The 15314-nt window shown below is 37.5% G+C and overlaps 1 protein-coding gene across 1 annotated transcript; it reads right to left on the bottom strand.

The window, feature by feature from the left end:
• Positions 1-1027: 1027 nt before the first annotated feature.
• LOC139147355 (uncharacterized) lies at positions 1028-14810 on the bottom strand. Its single transcript, XM_070718414.1, has 8 exons — positions 14522-14810; positions 10717-10934; positions 8116-8329; positions 7232-7293; positions 6623-6723; positions 6153-6233; positions 5721-5835; positions 1028-4177 (listed from the first exon to the last, which is right to left on the bottom strand). The coding sequence occupies exons 1-8, from the start codon at positions 14619-14621 to the stop codon at positions 3776-3778; spliced, it is 1293 nt and encodes a 430-aa protein (XP_070574515.1). The 5' UTR covers positions 14622-14810; the 3' UTR covers positions 1028-3775.
• Between the last annotated feature and the right edge of the window lie 504 nt (positions 14811-15314).

Here is a 15314-nt window from a genome sequence, read left to right as displayed (position 1 = left end):
ACTAGTGGGTAGCTTTTAGTTCATCCATTGCAGTACGAACATCTTATTTGTACCTCAGTGGTTGAACCTACTGTAAGCACACAGGGGCTCAGGCTCCTTGTTTGTTTGTTTATGCATGTTTGTTTACTTGTTACATATGATTATTTCCATTTACAATAAAGAACCATTAGAGATTTGTATTTGTGTTCATATTTGTCAATAAAGAATGGTGTTTTTTTGTTTTGTTTGTTTGTTCACAAATACAGTCAATAAATGATACCTAGAAAGGGTGAGTATTCATGAGTGTTTACTCCTCATGGCAAAGGTAAGGTATGCTTTATTTCATATGTGGGATGGTCTTAGAAACTTTTAAAGTATCATTTATTGACTATACTTTTAAACAAACAAAACAAACACTTCTTTATTGACAAATATGAACAAAATTACAACTCAGTATTGGTTCTTTATTGTATGTGGAAATAATCATACGTAACAAACACGCATAAACAAACATACAAGGAGCCTGAGCCCCCTGTGATTTGTATAAAATAACTTGTGAAAAAAATTCATAGAGAAAAAATGGCATCACTTTTGCTAAAGGTTAAAAAATCTGTCATGCATTACCTTCTTGAATCTGATACAAATAATCAATTCAAACCCAAAATTCAACGCTACCATCCATGTTTTCAAATTTCACTTCAGATTTGCTGATATTTGGAAAAGAAAGCCCGTTCAAATTTTACCAGTTCTTTGTACTGTTATAGTTTGATGCCATACATGTATTTGGAATTATCATCAAACTGGTCCGGAAAGGGATGGCAAAACGTATAGCAACCATAAATTCAAAAACGATACAAAATAGTGTTGTTACAGATGTGTATACATCCGTATATTACACTGGAGTAAGAATAAAGAAGGGTTTCAGTAAATAGAAATTTTACATCGGTATTGACTGCCGAATGTTGCTGGTGGTGAAGCGCCCCCACCCAACGCTGTACTGTAAACTCGTGAGGATTTGCAGAGTAGTATCAATGACGAAGTACAACTCTTTGATCGCAGTCTGTTTATTGTTTTACGTAAGTAATCTTGATCATCTCGAAAAAAATATGAACATGTCTGATTTACATGAGAGTTATCGGCTCATTGCTTCCAAAGCCATGTTAATACTGATTGACTGACTGACTGACTTGCAGTGAAATATACCTTCGCTTGTTTAGCGCTTTTGCTACTTTTCTAGGCGTTACACGGTACAACCATGAACACTCGAAAAAAAAATATCATTATATGATAAAATCCAGCGGTACACACTCATTTAGTGTATGTGACCATTTATACATGCAGACTGTATTGACGTCATAACGTCACTGGCTTCTGCCAATGCGTCGCATTTTCAATCTTGCTATTTCGAAGGCAAGACATCCATTACTTAGTAACGGCCACTGAACCTAGTCTCAGGAAAAGCTTGGAAAAGTTTAACCTGCAAATAACGTTACTTACATCATCAAAACGACCAAAATTTTGCCTCGATTAATATAAAATACTGGAAATAGTACTTATTTGGGAAAATGTATTTTTACGTAATAGTACTTACTTAGAAAGATTACTTTTCGTTTATCAATTTCTGTTTTAAAAACGGCAAATTAATTCATCGACGCAATTTTCATGAAATAATCTTGATACCAAAATTAAACTTGCATATATCTCAACAAACAAATTCTTTAAATTATGTTTTGATTTTCAGTGAAATTGCAGTTAACTAAAGGGTCGTCCATCATGAAAGCTGACGTACTAGAAACCTTATTCCTTAGTTTAGTGGTGGGTGGGGGGGGGGGTTGAGATCTAAATTCGTTATGCGTGTGTCAAAATCGCAATAGGGATTCTGCTGTAACAAAAAACATAGAATTATAAAAAGTTAAATCAGACTTTGAAACAATAATGGAAGAGACAGAATGGCAACGCAGACACAGAACACATATTCGTGTGCGGTTGTAAGCGCGTTGACTCAACTAAATGACATTATATGTCTCCGAGGCAGTACTAACTCCACTTTCATCAAGAAAAAAATGGAAGACAGATTTCGAGAGACCTACAACCAAACAAAATAATTTTAACTCTGATAGAAGAATATAGAATACTTGGAACATATCAGTATAAATGCAAAGTGTGTTTATTTATATTCATGTGTAGATTTTGCACAACGTGTGCGTTGAAGACAGGTTGGTATTCTCCGTACATAGTAAACAACACAATTTTCCTGAGACCAATTTCGCATTAAGGAGTTTCGTTATGAGATAGAGGGGAGCATTGCCACCTAAAATAAGGAATTGCGTTTCTGGTGCGTAAAAGTTTATGATCGACGATCCCTAAATCACGGAGAAATAATTGAAATAATTCATAATCGACGACGACGACGATGATGATCAAGAAGATCATGATGATGTAAAACATATAATACTCTATGATGATGATGACGATGATAATGATGACGACGACGACGACGACGATGATGATGATGATGATAATGATTATAAATATATAATGCTGTATACATGTACTCCTGTTTAACATTATTGTTCGAGACTCTATAACGCAAAATATGAATGAATCTATCTAATACGCTTAAAAATGTAAGAATAAATATTTCGCGTTATGTGAATTTAATGCCATACTTTGCAACTTCCCCAAACGTTCACAGATATCGATTAAAATCAAAAGTCCACAAGCAGTAACCGTTGATGTATTTTCTATCAGTTTTGTTCTGTTTAAGGTAGAACGCGCATCGAATTTGAAAACCTAAAACTTTTGCTCAAATTTTCCATAAGGAAGCATGCAAATTTTAATATTAGAGAAAAAATTACCAAAAATTTAGAGACACTTAAAATTCAAAACTGGCCGCCATCCCTAAATTCATGGAGGGAAAATTATTTTTTCTATTTTCACAAAATTTAAATATAAGCCGGTGAAAGCTTTATTTACGCAATGGGCTTCAAAATGAACCCTCGTTGGCCAAAAAGGTGTTGTAAACTATTTTAGAGTCCGAATATCTGTCCCCGAGGCGCATTCTACCTTAAAGTTATAGAACACAATTTCCTGTTCTACTCTCGAAATCATGATTTCATGTTTGGTATTCAACTTGTGAACACTGCCAGTTTTGTGTTGCTATTGACAACTGAAATTTAGTCAGGACTAGAATTCATTTGAGAACACTAGCATTGTACACTTTACACAATGGATTGAGCTGACAAGACTAACACTGTGTGTGCAAATACACTTTTGTTGAAAATACTGGAATTTATACTTAAATGCTTTATGAAACAAAAATGACGGAAATTTTATCAAGAGTTACAGCTATTGTACCTTTCTCAATTTACTGTGGGCAAAATGGGAAATCCGTGGGAACGGACTAGACTAGCATTTGCTATTTTCCGTTTCCGTTTACCCTTTATCACAGCACAACTCAGATGTACATTCATTACTGAATTGTAATATTAATATGATTAAGGGTAATAAAGATTATTATTATTATTATTAAAATAGATGATTGGGGAAATGGCGACATTAATTCACCAAGTATGTTATAATATTTACTAGTTTTTTCTTACAAATTCATGGTTCGAAGTTTGTTCACCTCAGCTGTTGTACAAATTCATCGTGGCAAAACTTATAAAGAATTTTAGGAGATCAAAGTCCAGATTATTGATATATGTTTACGAAACTTATATATGGAAGTTCATGATGCTGTCCAGATTTCTTGCACACATCCCTAAAGCACGGATGTAAAATTGTACATCCGTGCTTAAAGAGGGCTCTGGTCATAGCTGCTGTCACCAGGCCCAGACGCAACAGAAGTGCCACGCTCCACAATTTCCACTGTATCGAGGTCGGCTCCGTTGTTGACCACACCGAACTTTGAATCCTCCGGTGAGTGTTGTTTCTTGTGTCTGATCGGCTCTTCAAATCTCTCCTGCTGCAAAATTGGAGTCTCTGCGACGTACTCCTGCTCGTTGTAAGGCATTGCTAGGTAAACAAGAATCCCAATGCCGACCACGACTAACAGAATGACGAATACACAGACACCGATCTGCCAGTCACGAAGGAGTAAACCTTTATCTTCAGGTGATGACGTCGGTGATGGCGTTGTTGCTTCGTCGTCCTCCGTGAAAAGTTCTCCCAGCTGCACACGATTGACGGTTTCTTCCTGAAAGCAATATACATAACCACGGTTCATAGAGGTACCATGACATAACTACGGCATTCAATAGAGGAATCATAGGTCAAACATATTTTCATGAGTGTGATCCTTTGCTCATAATTATCACTTATATATAACACTTATTCTGTAACACTGAATTAAGATGTTTTGCTATTTCAGGGTTTAGACCAGGAACTTGGGAGAAATATTTAAACTGACCGCAGGCATATCGCCTGTATATAAATCATAATCGTGTACCATCGTAGTTCATTTGACCACAGAGAAAGATAGACAGAGTGGCAACACTTGCATGCCTTTTGTTCCATGGTCGTCTCGGTAGACTATTGGCTTTTCATATTAAAATGAGCTTCAAAGGTGTTAAACTTTTTGGAGGCTTTGTTTGTGGTTGATAATTACACGAGATTATGCGAAAAATACGACGATATGGCATCGTACTGCCAGTCGCGTAGCAACCATAGTTACTTTGTGAGCTCTCAGGCCAGAAACACTGCTTCACGCCAATCAAAACATAACACGCCAGCAGTTTCATAAACATGTCCTTCCTTGACGCACGTGCAAAAGACGGTATGACTGACCGTAAACCATTGAGTAAAACCAGACAGTATCGATAAAAGACTTTCAAATTTGGTTCAAACACACTCATTATATATTCATAAAAATATGAGAGGAATTTTTAAAACGGTAAAACTCATTTTCCTGAAGCTCAAAACACTCCCGTTTTCGCCAGCACGTCAATTCTGCTCAGCACCACACGACAACAACAACACAAACTTTGCCGAACATACTTTCGCTTAACAATTGGCGAAAATCCGAAAATTACCGAAGGATTCATGGTCGGCACTCTTCGGAAAAGAGAGGCGAGAGCAACCTGAGGCGAGACGAACATGGATGGGTTACGTAACCGCTTCACGCCTTAAACAATACCCGTTGCCACTCTATCTATCTTTCTCTATGATTTGACCGACCCCTTCGTCGTATATTAAGAAAATAATATAGAGGTCTACAAATTACCTAATACCCAAAAGGATCAAATGCGGGGCTCAACAAGGGTTTAGAAGAGCGGAAATCATATTATTAGAGTCCTAGATGATGAACATTATGAAACAAGCTGAACATTTCAATAGTAACCGCTACATCCTCCATTCTCTAGACTTTGATATTATGACGTCACATATGATGGCGTAACAGGGATTTAGCATAGATTGCTGGTCAATTAAACATATATAGGTAAACGCTGTTTAGTATTAATATTTTCGGAAACATATTTATATTGACATGACATTTTGGGTAACACGCGATGTTAGTTCTGTAACGTATATAAACTAATCATTCCGTATATGCAGGCCAAGAATTGACCTGTGCATGATAATTTCATAGTCGATGTGTCCAAAATGTCACAATTTTTGTGAGTTTGTATTTCTCGTTTCATCAATATCTGGTAGACTCTGATCCAATCGCATGCGAAAACCAAGAGTGCTTTGCAATCTTCAGGTGATTGGCATGTGAAATAGAGATTTTGAGAACTTACAAAGTCGTCCTTGCCATCTTGCAGCGCCACCAGAAGAGCGTTTTGCGGCAGTCGGAACTCTGATGCGTTCGAGCAAAATATGTTCCCGTCTTTCACAACCACAAAAGTTAGAATACTGTAACCAAACACACAAAAACATACTTCAGAAGATAAAATTTGAATCAGAACATTTCTCTGTCAAATGAAAGCAATTACTGGCCAGTCATGTTTTTCGTTATGAACGTCATTATAATGGAAAAAATGCATGTTATTCAGAAAAACGTACTGGGCATCTACAAATCGAAAAAAAAATGTCATTTATGTCAATACCAATAGCAACCAAATCTGTCTGAACGAATGAACAGAGTACATCATACATAGCAACTGCGTCAGTGTGCCAGATCGCTTTCAATCGCATATCTATCTTTAGCAATATCTCCGTAAATGACTTACCTCAAGGAATTCTGAATTCGCCGTGGGTATCCATTGGCAACCAATACGTCTTTGGGCTCTATGATATCGACTGTATCGTTACTGAATCAAACAAAACATACAGAGCCGGTATACTATATGTAAGTTTTGAAAGTCAAGAGTGTCTTCGTTCGACACATTGATGAGAATGTCCGTAAATGACTTATCTGGTCACAAGCTTTTAAAGTTACACTCGACATCTTTGATTGACAAAACACCCTGTCTTAATATAATGTATTATTAATTAATTACTATGTGTTTATTTATTTATTTATTTATTTATTTATTTAGCCAGCTAGTTCTTTGTTATTAATATTCTGTCTGTCTGTCTGTCTGTCTGTCTGTCTGTCTGTCTGTCTGTCTGTCTGTCTGTCTGTCTGTCTGTCTGTCTGTCTGTCTGTCTGTCAGTCTGTCTGTCTGTCTGTCTGTCTGTCTCTCTGTCAGTGTCTTACCTTACAGAATAGTTTCCACAGCATTCACTTGCATGTGATTGGCAGTATTGGTTCACAGCGTCGCTGACGTCTTTTCTATATTGCACAGAGCTCGTTGGCCACTGGTCAAAAAAAATGTTTTGATACCACATTGTATAATGTATAAACTTGTATAAGGAAATGGTATTTAAAGTTTCGCGTGAATAGCTGGCTCATCTGAACGAACTATTCCGACATAATCTCTCGGCCTCTGTCTCTCGGCCTCTCTCTCTCTCTCTCTCTCTCTCTCTCTCTCTCTCTCTGAAAAATGTTGTAATTTAAGGAGTGAGCGTAACATGTAAATAACATGTATAACATTTACTTTGTGGTGTTACATGTGATTGTTGTGCCTATATCAAGCTCTGTCACATAGAAACCAGCCGGGTTTCCAGACGACCGGTGATCTAGGGACTTTGTTCAAATGCTGTCGGCAGATTTCGAGTGCGATCGAAATAATTATAAATGGTGACAGAAACAAATCGAAAGTAAGTAACACCTAATGATTGTCGGTGTCGTTCGTGTCTTATTGAAGTTCATAGCAACATGTACACAGAGGTTGACTTTCGCAAGACAGCGATCTCACCTACTTACCAGTAGTATTGACAAGTCTTCAAGGACCACATTTACTCCGCTATCTACATCATCCTGAAGAGCTGGATGAAGACACAGAAAAAATAACGGTTGACGAGATGTTATAAATAACCCTTATTCAGTAACACTGAAAATCGTCAACAAATGGCCCTTGTGGCGAACTTGTCATCAGAAATCAACCCAAACGTTTTTCCATCTTTTCCAAAAATATGATCTCAATATGTCTATACCATAGAACGAACACATCGCTTAAAAAGGAAAATTTAAATGATGAATGTAAACTTAAAGAATATTGTTCATTCGGGCCAGTATCGAAAGATGTATAACGTATTTGGTCCGGCCGTCTTGCGATGCAATGAATGCACCATTGTGTCAGACTGATGCTCCCTTTGATGACGTCATTGCAACAACACGAACCATGACTGCTTGTCAATCGCGACAGCGGGTTGTTTACCTGGCCGTACTTTGTAGTTGAATGCAGAAAATCGTGTTTAAAATTTGTTTGAAAATGTCAAAATTTTTATTACAGATGCTCGGTTATTGCATGTATTATAAATGACCGTCGTTTGTGCGATAATCTAAGTGTACAAATGTAAGTATCTGACAGAATGTGCTTGCGATCGGTCACCTTGTCTCCTCGTATGCTATGATGATCATTCAACACCGTGACGTAACAAACACATCGAATCTCAGTACGCATTTAAATTTGTTGAGAAAGTCATGTCTTGCGGCCTGGAGTAAATACAAAGTGTAGCCACATGCAGGCATTCCTGAACAGTGTTGTAGTGATTAAAAAACCAACGTCGTCCAAGTTCTGTTCTTATTGGTGTTTTAGCGCCATTTGCATAAAAAGAGTTTTTGAACGGAACTCTGTGTATACTCACCCGACTCCGGACACCGTTTCTCTCCGGCTTTGCCTTCGGACTGCGGACCAAACTTAATGCACTTGTCGTTGTTTTGAGAATTGGTGTCGTTCTCTAGGTTTACTTCAACGCACAGATAGTTTTCCAGCGGACAATGCATTCTGGACAAACCTACTTCAGCATCAGCAGTGAACGTGACATCTTCACCTTCCGTGAGACTGGAATAATCCGGTATCTTTATGAATATGAATAGAAAATCAAGAGCCGAGATGTAGTTCAAATGGGACAGAAATCTTTTAAATCAACAATACGCAACCTATCGAGAGTAAATAACTTATCGGCATTTACGAACTGCACTGATCTTTTGAAGTTATGACTTTCTAACACATGCGTACAAATGAGAAAATGGCTAAATGACAGTTCATTGAACAGCATCTCTCTTTGATGAAATGAATTGTGACAGAAAAATAATAATCACAATATTGGCACGACAATAGCACAACTCATAAAAGCATTCTTCCCCGACTCTAGTCCCTCTCAGAAGTCCATCAGTTTCTTAATATATTTATTATGTATTTACTCCTTTATTTTTCCTTCTATACGCCTAGTTATTTTGATTTTTGATTTTTTTGTCAAACTCCTCTCCCAAAAGTAATTAATCTATAAACGAAGTATTAAAGTCGTACCGCAGGATTCAAAGTTCTACGTTTCAAATGTGTCTCTTGCAATATTGTAAACTTGTGTCATTCAAAACTTTTTTCCCAATATGTACTTTTGCGTCCAATGCTATTTATTCATCTGAAGCGTGTACGCTCCGAAGCTGTCAATTTTCATTCGAATTCTATTGGCGTGATTTTTGCAGAATTTAAGACACCGTCTTAAAAAAATACGAGCAAGGGTGGAGTTTTGAAAAATTATGTGCCAGAAAATCTCGAGAGCACATTTCTCGTTTCAAAACAGGTGTTTCTTCACCGAACATCAAAATCCAACATCGAGACACTGATAAGCATCTTGTTTGCAAACTTTTAAAGTACTAAGTGTTTTGAATTACTGTGAGGTGTTAATAACTTTCTCATTTGCGTCCATATGACGTCATGGCTCTATGGTTTGCAACATAGCGTGAGGACACTCTTAGATCAATCTCATCGTGTATTTTGTGATTAAAAACGATGATATTGGTTGAATTCCACGTTTTCATTCTTATTAAACATTTCCATAGCAACTATTGTTTTTTCATTGGCAGTTTGAATCGTACAGCTATTACCTTCCCCTTTAATAGCTGAGCGCTTGAAAACAGTATTGTCAGACAGCGATACCGGTAACACTGAGGCTATACTATAAATACATACATTCCCGTTTTATTTTTCAGAATGAATTTTGCAGTTCTAATTTAGAACAATTCTGGATAGAGATGATATGTATGATACTTTAATAGGTAAAAGATCAGACTATCATGCAAGGACAATAAACACTGATAAACGTGTTGAATTCGAATGTATACCTATGGATGAAACGCACAATCAAATTAATGTTGAAGTAAAAGACGATTTTTATGTTTTTCAATTTTGAATACACAAGTAAAAGGGCATTTAAGGGCTTATTTGTCTGTCTGCCAACTCACGCTAAACAGTTCAACATGTCATACACTGAACAATGCATTTCAAAGATGTATGCTCGTATATTATAGAGAAACGAGCAGTATACTATGTATCAAGAGTATTGTGTTTCAGGGGCACTTGTGAGAGCATGATTTTATGTGAGCATTGATAGTCACCAGACCAGAGACGATGCATGAAATGTTACAACGGAATAGGCCTAAAGTTGACAAATGTAAAAGACGATGATGTATTTACATTATATGCAAATACATGCTAATGGCATAGCGACATACAAGTATTTCCCTTGATCAAAAGTTCACAAATGAAACCTAACATGAGAAAATACGACATTTCCGCAACAGAACTTTATAGAAATATCTACCGAATCGGTGTGTTTAAGGTAGAACGCGCCTCAGGGACACAAATTTGGACTCTCAAACTTTTACAATTTTTTTCTAATATACCACATGTGGGGGTTCATTTTAAATCTCTTGGTGTAAGAAAACTTTTCACTGTCTTAGTTTTTCGAAATTCGAAAATTTTAGTTTTCTCCATAGAGTTAACACAGGGATGGCGGCCATTTTGAATTTTAAATACCGGTAAATCTTGAGTTATTTATTTCCCTAGTACCAAAATTTGCACGGTTACCCTCGATTTTATTCTTGATTTTGAAAGAGAATGGTTGAAAGATTCCTAGAGTAAATTTTGAGCAAAAGTTTAGGTCTTTCACTTTCGAGGCGCGAACTACCTTAAGTGAAGGTATCGCTGTTCATCATCATTCTTGTTTTAAATGGACTGAGTGGTGTGTTGCACTCTGACGTGGTTGGACACCGAACATCGACTGGAGTGATCATGTATCATCGCGAGCTTGTAAACAAGCCATATGCATATGTGTGGTCTAGATACATTATAGATATAACATACATCAAAATAGCGCACCATTATCGATTAATCACATCACAATGCTATGCGGCAATGCTTGTTTAAATGTATGTATCATGGCTGGCATTCACAGCTTACTCACTTGTTGCAGTGTGGCGTTGATCTTTTTCATGTAGATTGCGCCTTCGAGTTGACTGTTGTCGCTCACATACACTCGCAACTCCAGGTCACCAAGGTCAGTGTCATTTGCCTGGAAATCATTTCCCGTCACCGTGACACTGACCGTAATGGGCAGTGTCGTGTTGACGTCATAGATGGCAGGACTTGGAGATAACACTTCAAAACGCGCTGTCTCCAAATCTGTTAATTGACAAAACAAATGGTAAAATACGAATTGCGTGCCAATTATTGTTTCAATTATACATGGCAATTGCACTATTTCGACAGGCATCGTTTCACATGGGGACATCATAAATTAATTGAACGTAACATTTGAAAGAGTTATTTAAAAAATATAAACGTTTCACTTTGTTTCGTCAGAGATATGGAGAGTGTTTTTTTTCTTAATTTGTTCAATAGTCTTTTCTTTGTCCAGCTGTTGTTTGTATGAATAACGCCTGCAGCCATTTCACGAACGCAACGTCACAGGTACTCTAAGTTGTCCACCCATTGCCACTACGCAATTCAGTATACGTATAAGTTGGTGGAAAACTTTGAAGATAAATAAACCCGGCGTGAAATTTAGGCAGTGCCACAATTTCAATCCCTCAATAGTGCAAGTCACTGAAGGGTCAGATGCCGTGGTTTCTAATGACTTTTGAGTGGCAATACCATGCTATGGACTTCCTCTTTATTGCGTCAACATGAATATCGGTGTCACGAATGATACCATTAAATGTTTCTGGACCATTTGACTGCTATTTACACCATGCACACACAAAGAGTAACAATGGTTTTGTCATGATGATATCTTTATCCTTGAAAGATCACAAAACTGCAAAACATGTACATCGAGAATCATAAATCACTCGTTTTGTCAAATACTGTCGCCAAACTACATGAACTACCAGGTCTGTTTTTGCGTGTACTTTGAAGCATGTAGAGGAAATACAATGTTTTTATTTTGATCATCGGTATTCCCTGTTTTCATTGAAAATAATGATTTCAAAACCTTCTTAAAACACATGTCTGTATCCAAAGCACCGTAGTCCAAGGAAAAGATGGGGAGTATACTATATTCGGCCTAACGAATGGATTGTGCAACACTAAGGGACTGGTCAGTTTCTTCGGCCTGGGGGGAGGGGGGAGGGCGGTGGATTATTTTTTGCCGAGTTCAAAAAGTGGCTGACCCCCCCTATTCCAAATTTTGAAAACAGGGTGACCCCCCCCCCCCGGCGCGCGACATAGGTAAAACAAAAGGTGGACATAAATATATATATATATATATATATATATATATATATATATATATATATATATATATATATATATATATATATTATATTTTACATATATTTATATTTTAAATAGTCATTCTATGTTTTAATGAAATTGTTGACATGTCAGTTGTAAGATAGGAATTTCAAAGTATCAATCTTAAAGTTTGAATACAGTACATTTTGAATGAGCTGTATTTTAAATGAGCTGTGAATGTATTTCACACTTTCTATGCTTAACCAGATGTCCTGAACTTTTGTACAGAAATGGATGTCAATCATTAATATCAAAGAGGAAAAAGCAGTGAATCAAAAACTTTGATGGGTGTTAAGACTTGCCAACCATCCAATTAAATCTCCTGAGGAGCCATAGAGAGCTTTTTTAGCTAAATCTGATGTGTACAGTGTCTGAGAGGACCTTTTCTTGTAACATTGAAACCATAAAAGCACAGCTAATAATGACAAAAACTGCCTTTTTTAACTGTTATTTTGTTTATAAAAAAGCATCTTTCTACAGAAAACCTGTGACACAAAGGAAAATAATTGCATCACAAGGAAAATAATTGCATCAATGAGAACGAAAGATATCTTGTCATTTTTCTATCTCTAAAATAAGTCACTGTATCAAATATATACTGTGAAATATTTGTGCATGTTGCTTTCTCATACTGAATTTTCATAGAGAGAACAGAAAGGTATCAGGAATTTGTCATCCTTTTCATATGGAATGCAGATTTCATAATGGTACACTTTCACTTAGAAAAATCAAGATATCTCTGATTTATTACAGTATGGCGCCCGAAGGACGCGCCGAAAAATATGAAACATCCTGATATCTCTGATATATATGCCTTGTATATTAAAGTCATGCACCTAAGGCCATGCTGAAAAATGTCTGATATATTAAAGTAATGAGCTTGAAGAGCACGCTGAAAATTATTGAACATACAGATATCTCTGATGTATGTATGCCTGATATGTTAAAGTTGGGCGTGCTGAAAAATATGACTGATTATTAAAGTTACGCGCCCTAAGGGCGAACCGAAAAATACAACTGAATAATGAAATTTGTTGCTGACACTAGCATTTTAGGCAATGATGAGCCTGTGTCAAAATTCAAAAACACACTGACCCCCCCCCCTATTGGGCATTTCAAAAACATAGTGACCCCCCCCCCATCACCAAAGTCAAAAACAGGGTGACCCCCCGATGAATCCACCGCCCCCCCCCCAGGCTGAAGAAACTGACCAGTCCCTAAGCTCGAGATTTCCGAATATTAAACCAAGGCTTTGTGCTTTAATACATGCTGCTTACTTCCGTCTGCTAAGTTCAGTCGAGGTACCCATTGGGTGCCTAAATATCACTATTTGCAATTATTATACGTTAGGACGACAGTCTATTTCCGCGTTCCAAGGAACTGAGCAATAGTAAAAACAACGTTCTCTTTGTACAAATTTGAGAGGGTTATTGGGTACCGTTCAACGTTCAGAACTGTGAGCAACTGGTTATCCACATGCTATGGAAAGGTCAGATAGGGTGGTGTTCCAAATGTCGTCACTTCACAACACAGTAAATACTGCAAGGTGGAGAGTTCTGACCGGAACACACACCATTTTCTCGGAGGAGAGTTGGACTATGGTCCGTTCACAAAACGGTCAAGGAACACAACCTGTTTGTATTGTTTACGGGACATTGGTAAAAGTCGTTGTGGTAACTTACAGTGACAGGTGAAGCTCTGTAAAGTAATCGCGTATAAAAGGAAGGTTACCGATCAATTTGAACAAAAGCACTCAGGTTATATCCTTGGCTACCACTTACATCCCATAAAGCGATAAAATTTCTACTTTGGAGACTGGCATTTCACTTCCACAATCAACTCCATCGATCCCTCCACCAATACATCCCCACTGAATGCACTACACATCATTCATTCTGCAGATATCATTTTTTCCGCCCTGCGTTTGAATGACGTGACTCAAATTACGATTGGCATTAACTAATCTCTTACCAACCGAAGCAACACTGATCTTAAACGCCTGAGGTATTTCAATGTAACCAACACCATACCAAACTCTTATGACCGATATGAGCTATATGCGTAAAAGCTGTCTGTGCTAATAATAGACACTACACTGGCAACAAAACCCTGACATTTGCACCCTGACAACATGTTACATTTTGCTTCAACCGTTTATTATTACTGTAAAATCGAGCTGCCATTTTGAAAAAAATTAAAATTTAACCCGTCGTATGCGTTATTACCTATGCACTGAAAGCGAAGAAATAAAAACCGGTAAGGAATCGATGAAATGTCTATTAAAATCATTGTCAGTCTAGGAGTGCATCCCGTCCTCAGCAGGTATCGACATACTCTCACTCCATGGTAAGAAAGGTGTGTTCAGTTGTGTGACTTAAGTCATGACGCTCTTTTGTATTCAAGGCTGTGACCTCACAGAGTGTGAAGCAGATCCCTTGTGAAAAGCGAAATGCCAAAATAAAAGACCTACTCACCATAAGCAACACTTGACGCACACAGTGCTAAAAGCGTCGACGCTACAATCACATTCCACTTTACGCGAGGTCGGGACAAGAACTCCAGACCCCGACACATTATTACTTTTGGTAGTGACAATCCGAAGTGGTTATCACACGAAGGATTTATGATCGGTGTGTGTATTTCAGAAGTCCAACTGGTCCTTTGCTAGTTGCAAAATGCCAAGGAGAAAAGGCAGTCAGAGCTCTCACAAATCATGCGGATACAGACGGCTGATTTTAATGACACATGCAGGCAGGTATGCATAGAAAGTGAATTTGCATAGCGCTCATTTGCAAGTATAAATAGAACGACCAACAACATATTTTTAACACGTGTATCGCATTGCTGGTCGATATACTATCGATGGTGCACACGCAAACATCACTTTATCATCACACAAATGACAACATACCAACAGAATGGCCGACAAACATTGCAATCATCGCTATAGCCGCGACATTATGCACAGCTCCAGTGAGGGCATGGTTAAGACCGTGCCTTCAGGGACTTTCTCAGTCCAGTTTATCTTGTGATGTTGTTGCACAAAATTAATAGCAATTGTTTTAAAGACATCATTTGGTATTCAATCGTTTCTTCCGACATTGTCATGCAATTTCATCAAATGGCGTCACATGATATTGAAAGCCGACAGGTTGAACAAAATACCGAATAGTTATTTTACCAGTTCCATGATGCAGTGCGCGCTAGGGTATACAAAGTGTGTATAACTCATAGAACTATTTCGCTGTAGGATATAAACAGGGTATG

The sequence above is a fragment of the Ptychodera flava genome, chromosome 13, assembly GCF_041260155.1.
Source record: "Ptychodera flava strain L36383 chromosome 13, AS_Pfla_20210202, whole genome shotgun sequence".
Taxonomy (NCBI): domain Eukaryota; kingdom Metazoa; phylum Hemichordata; class Enteropneusta; family Ptychoderidae; genus Ptychodera; species Ptychodera flava.
Note: the sequence above shows the minus strand (reverse complement) of the source record. Positions and strands in the feature narration are given on the sequence as shown.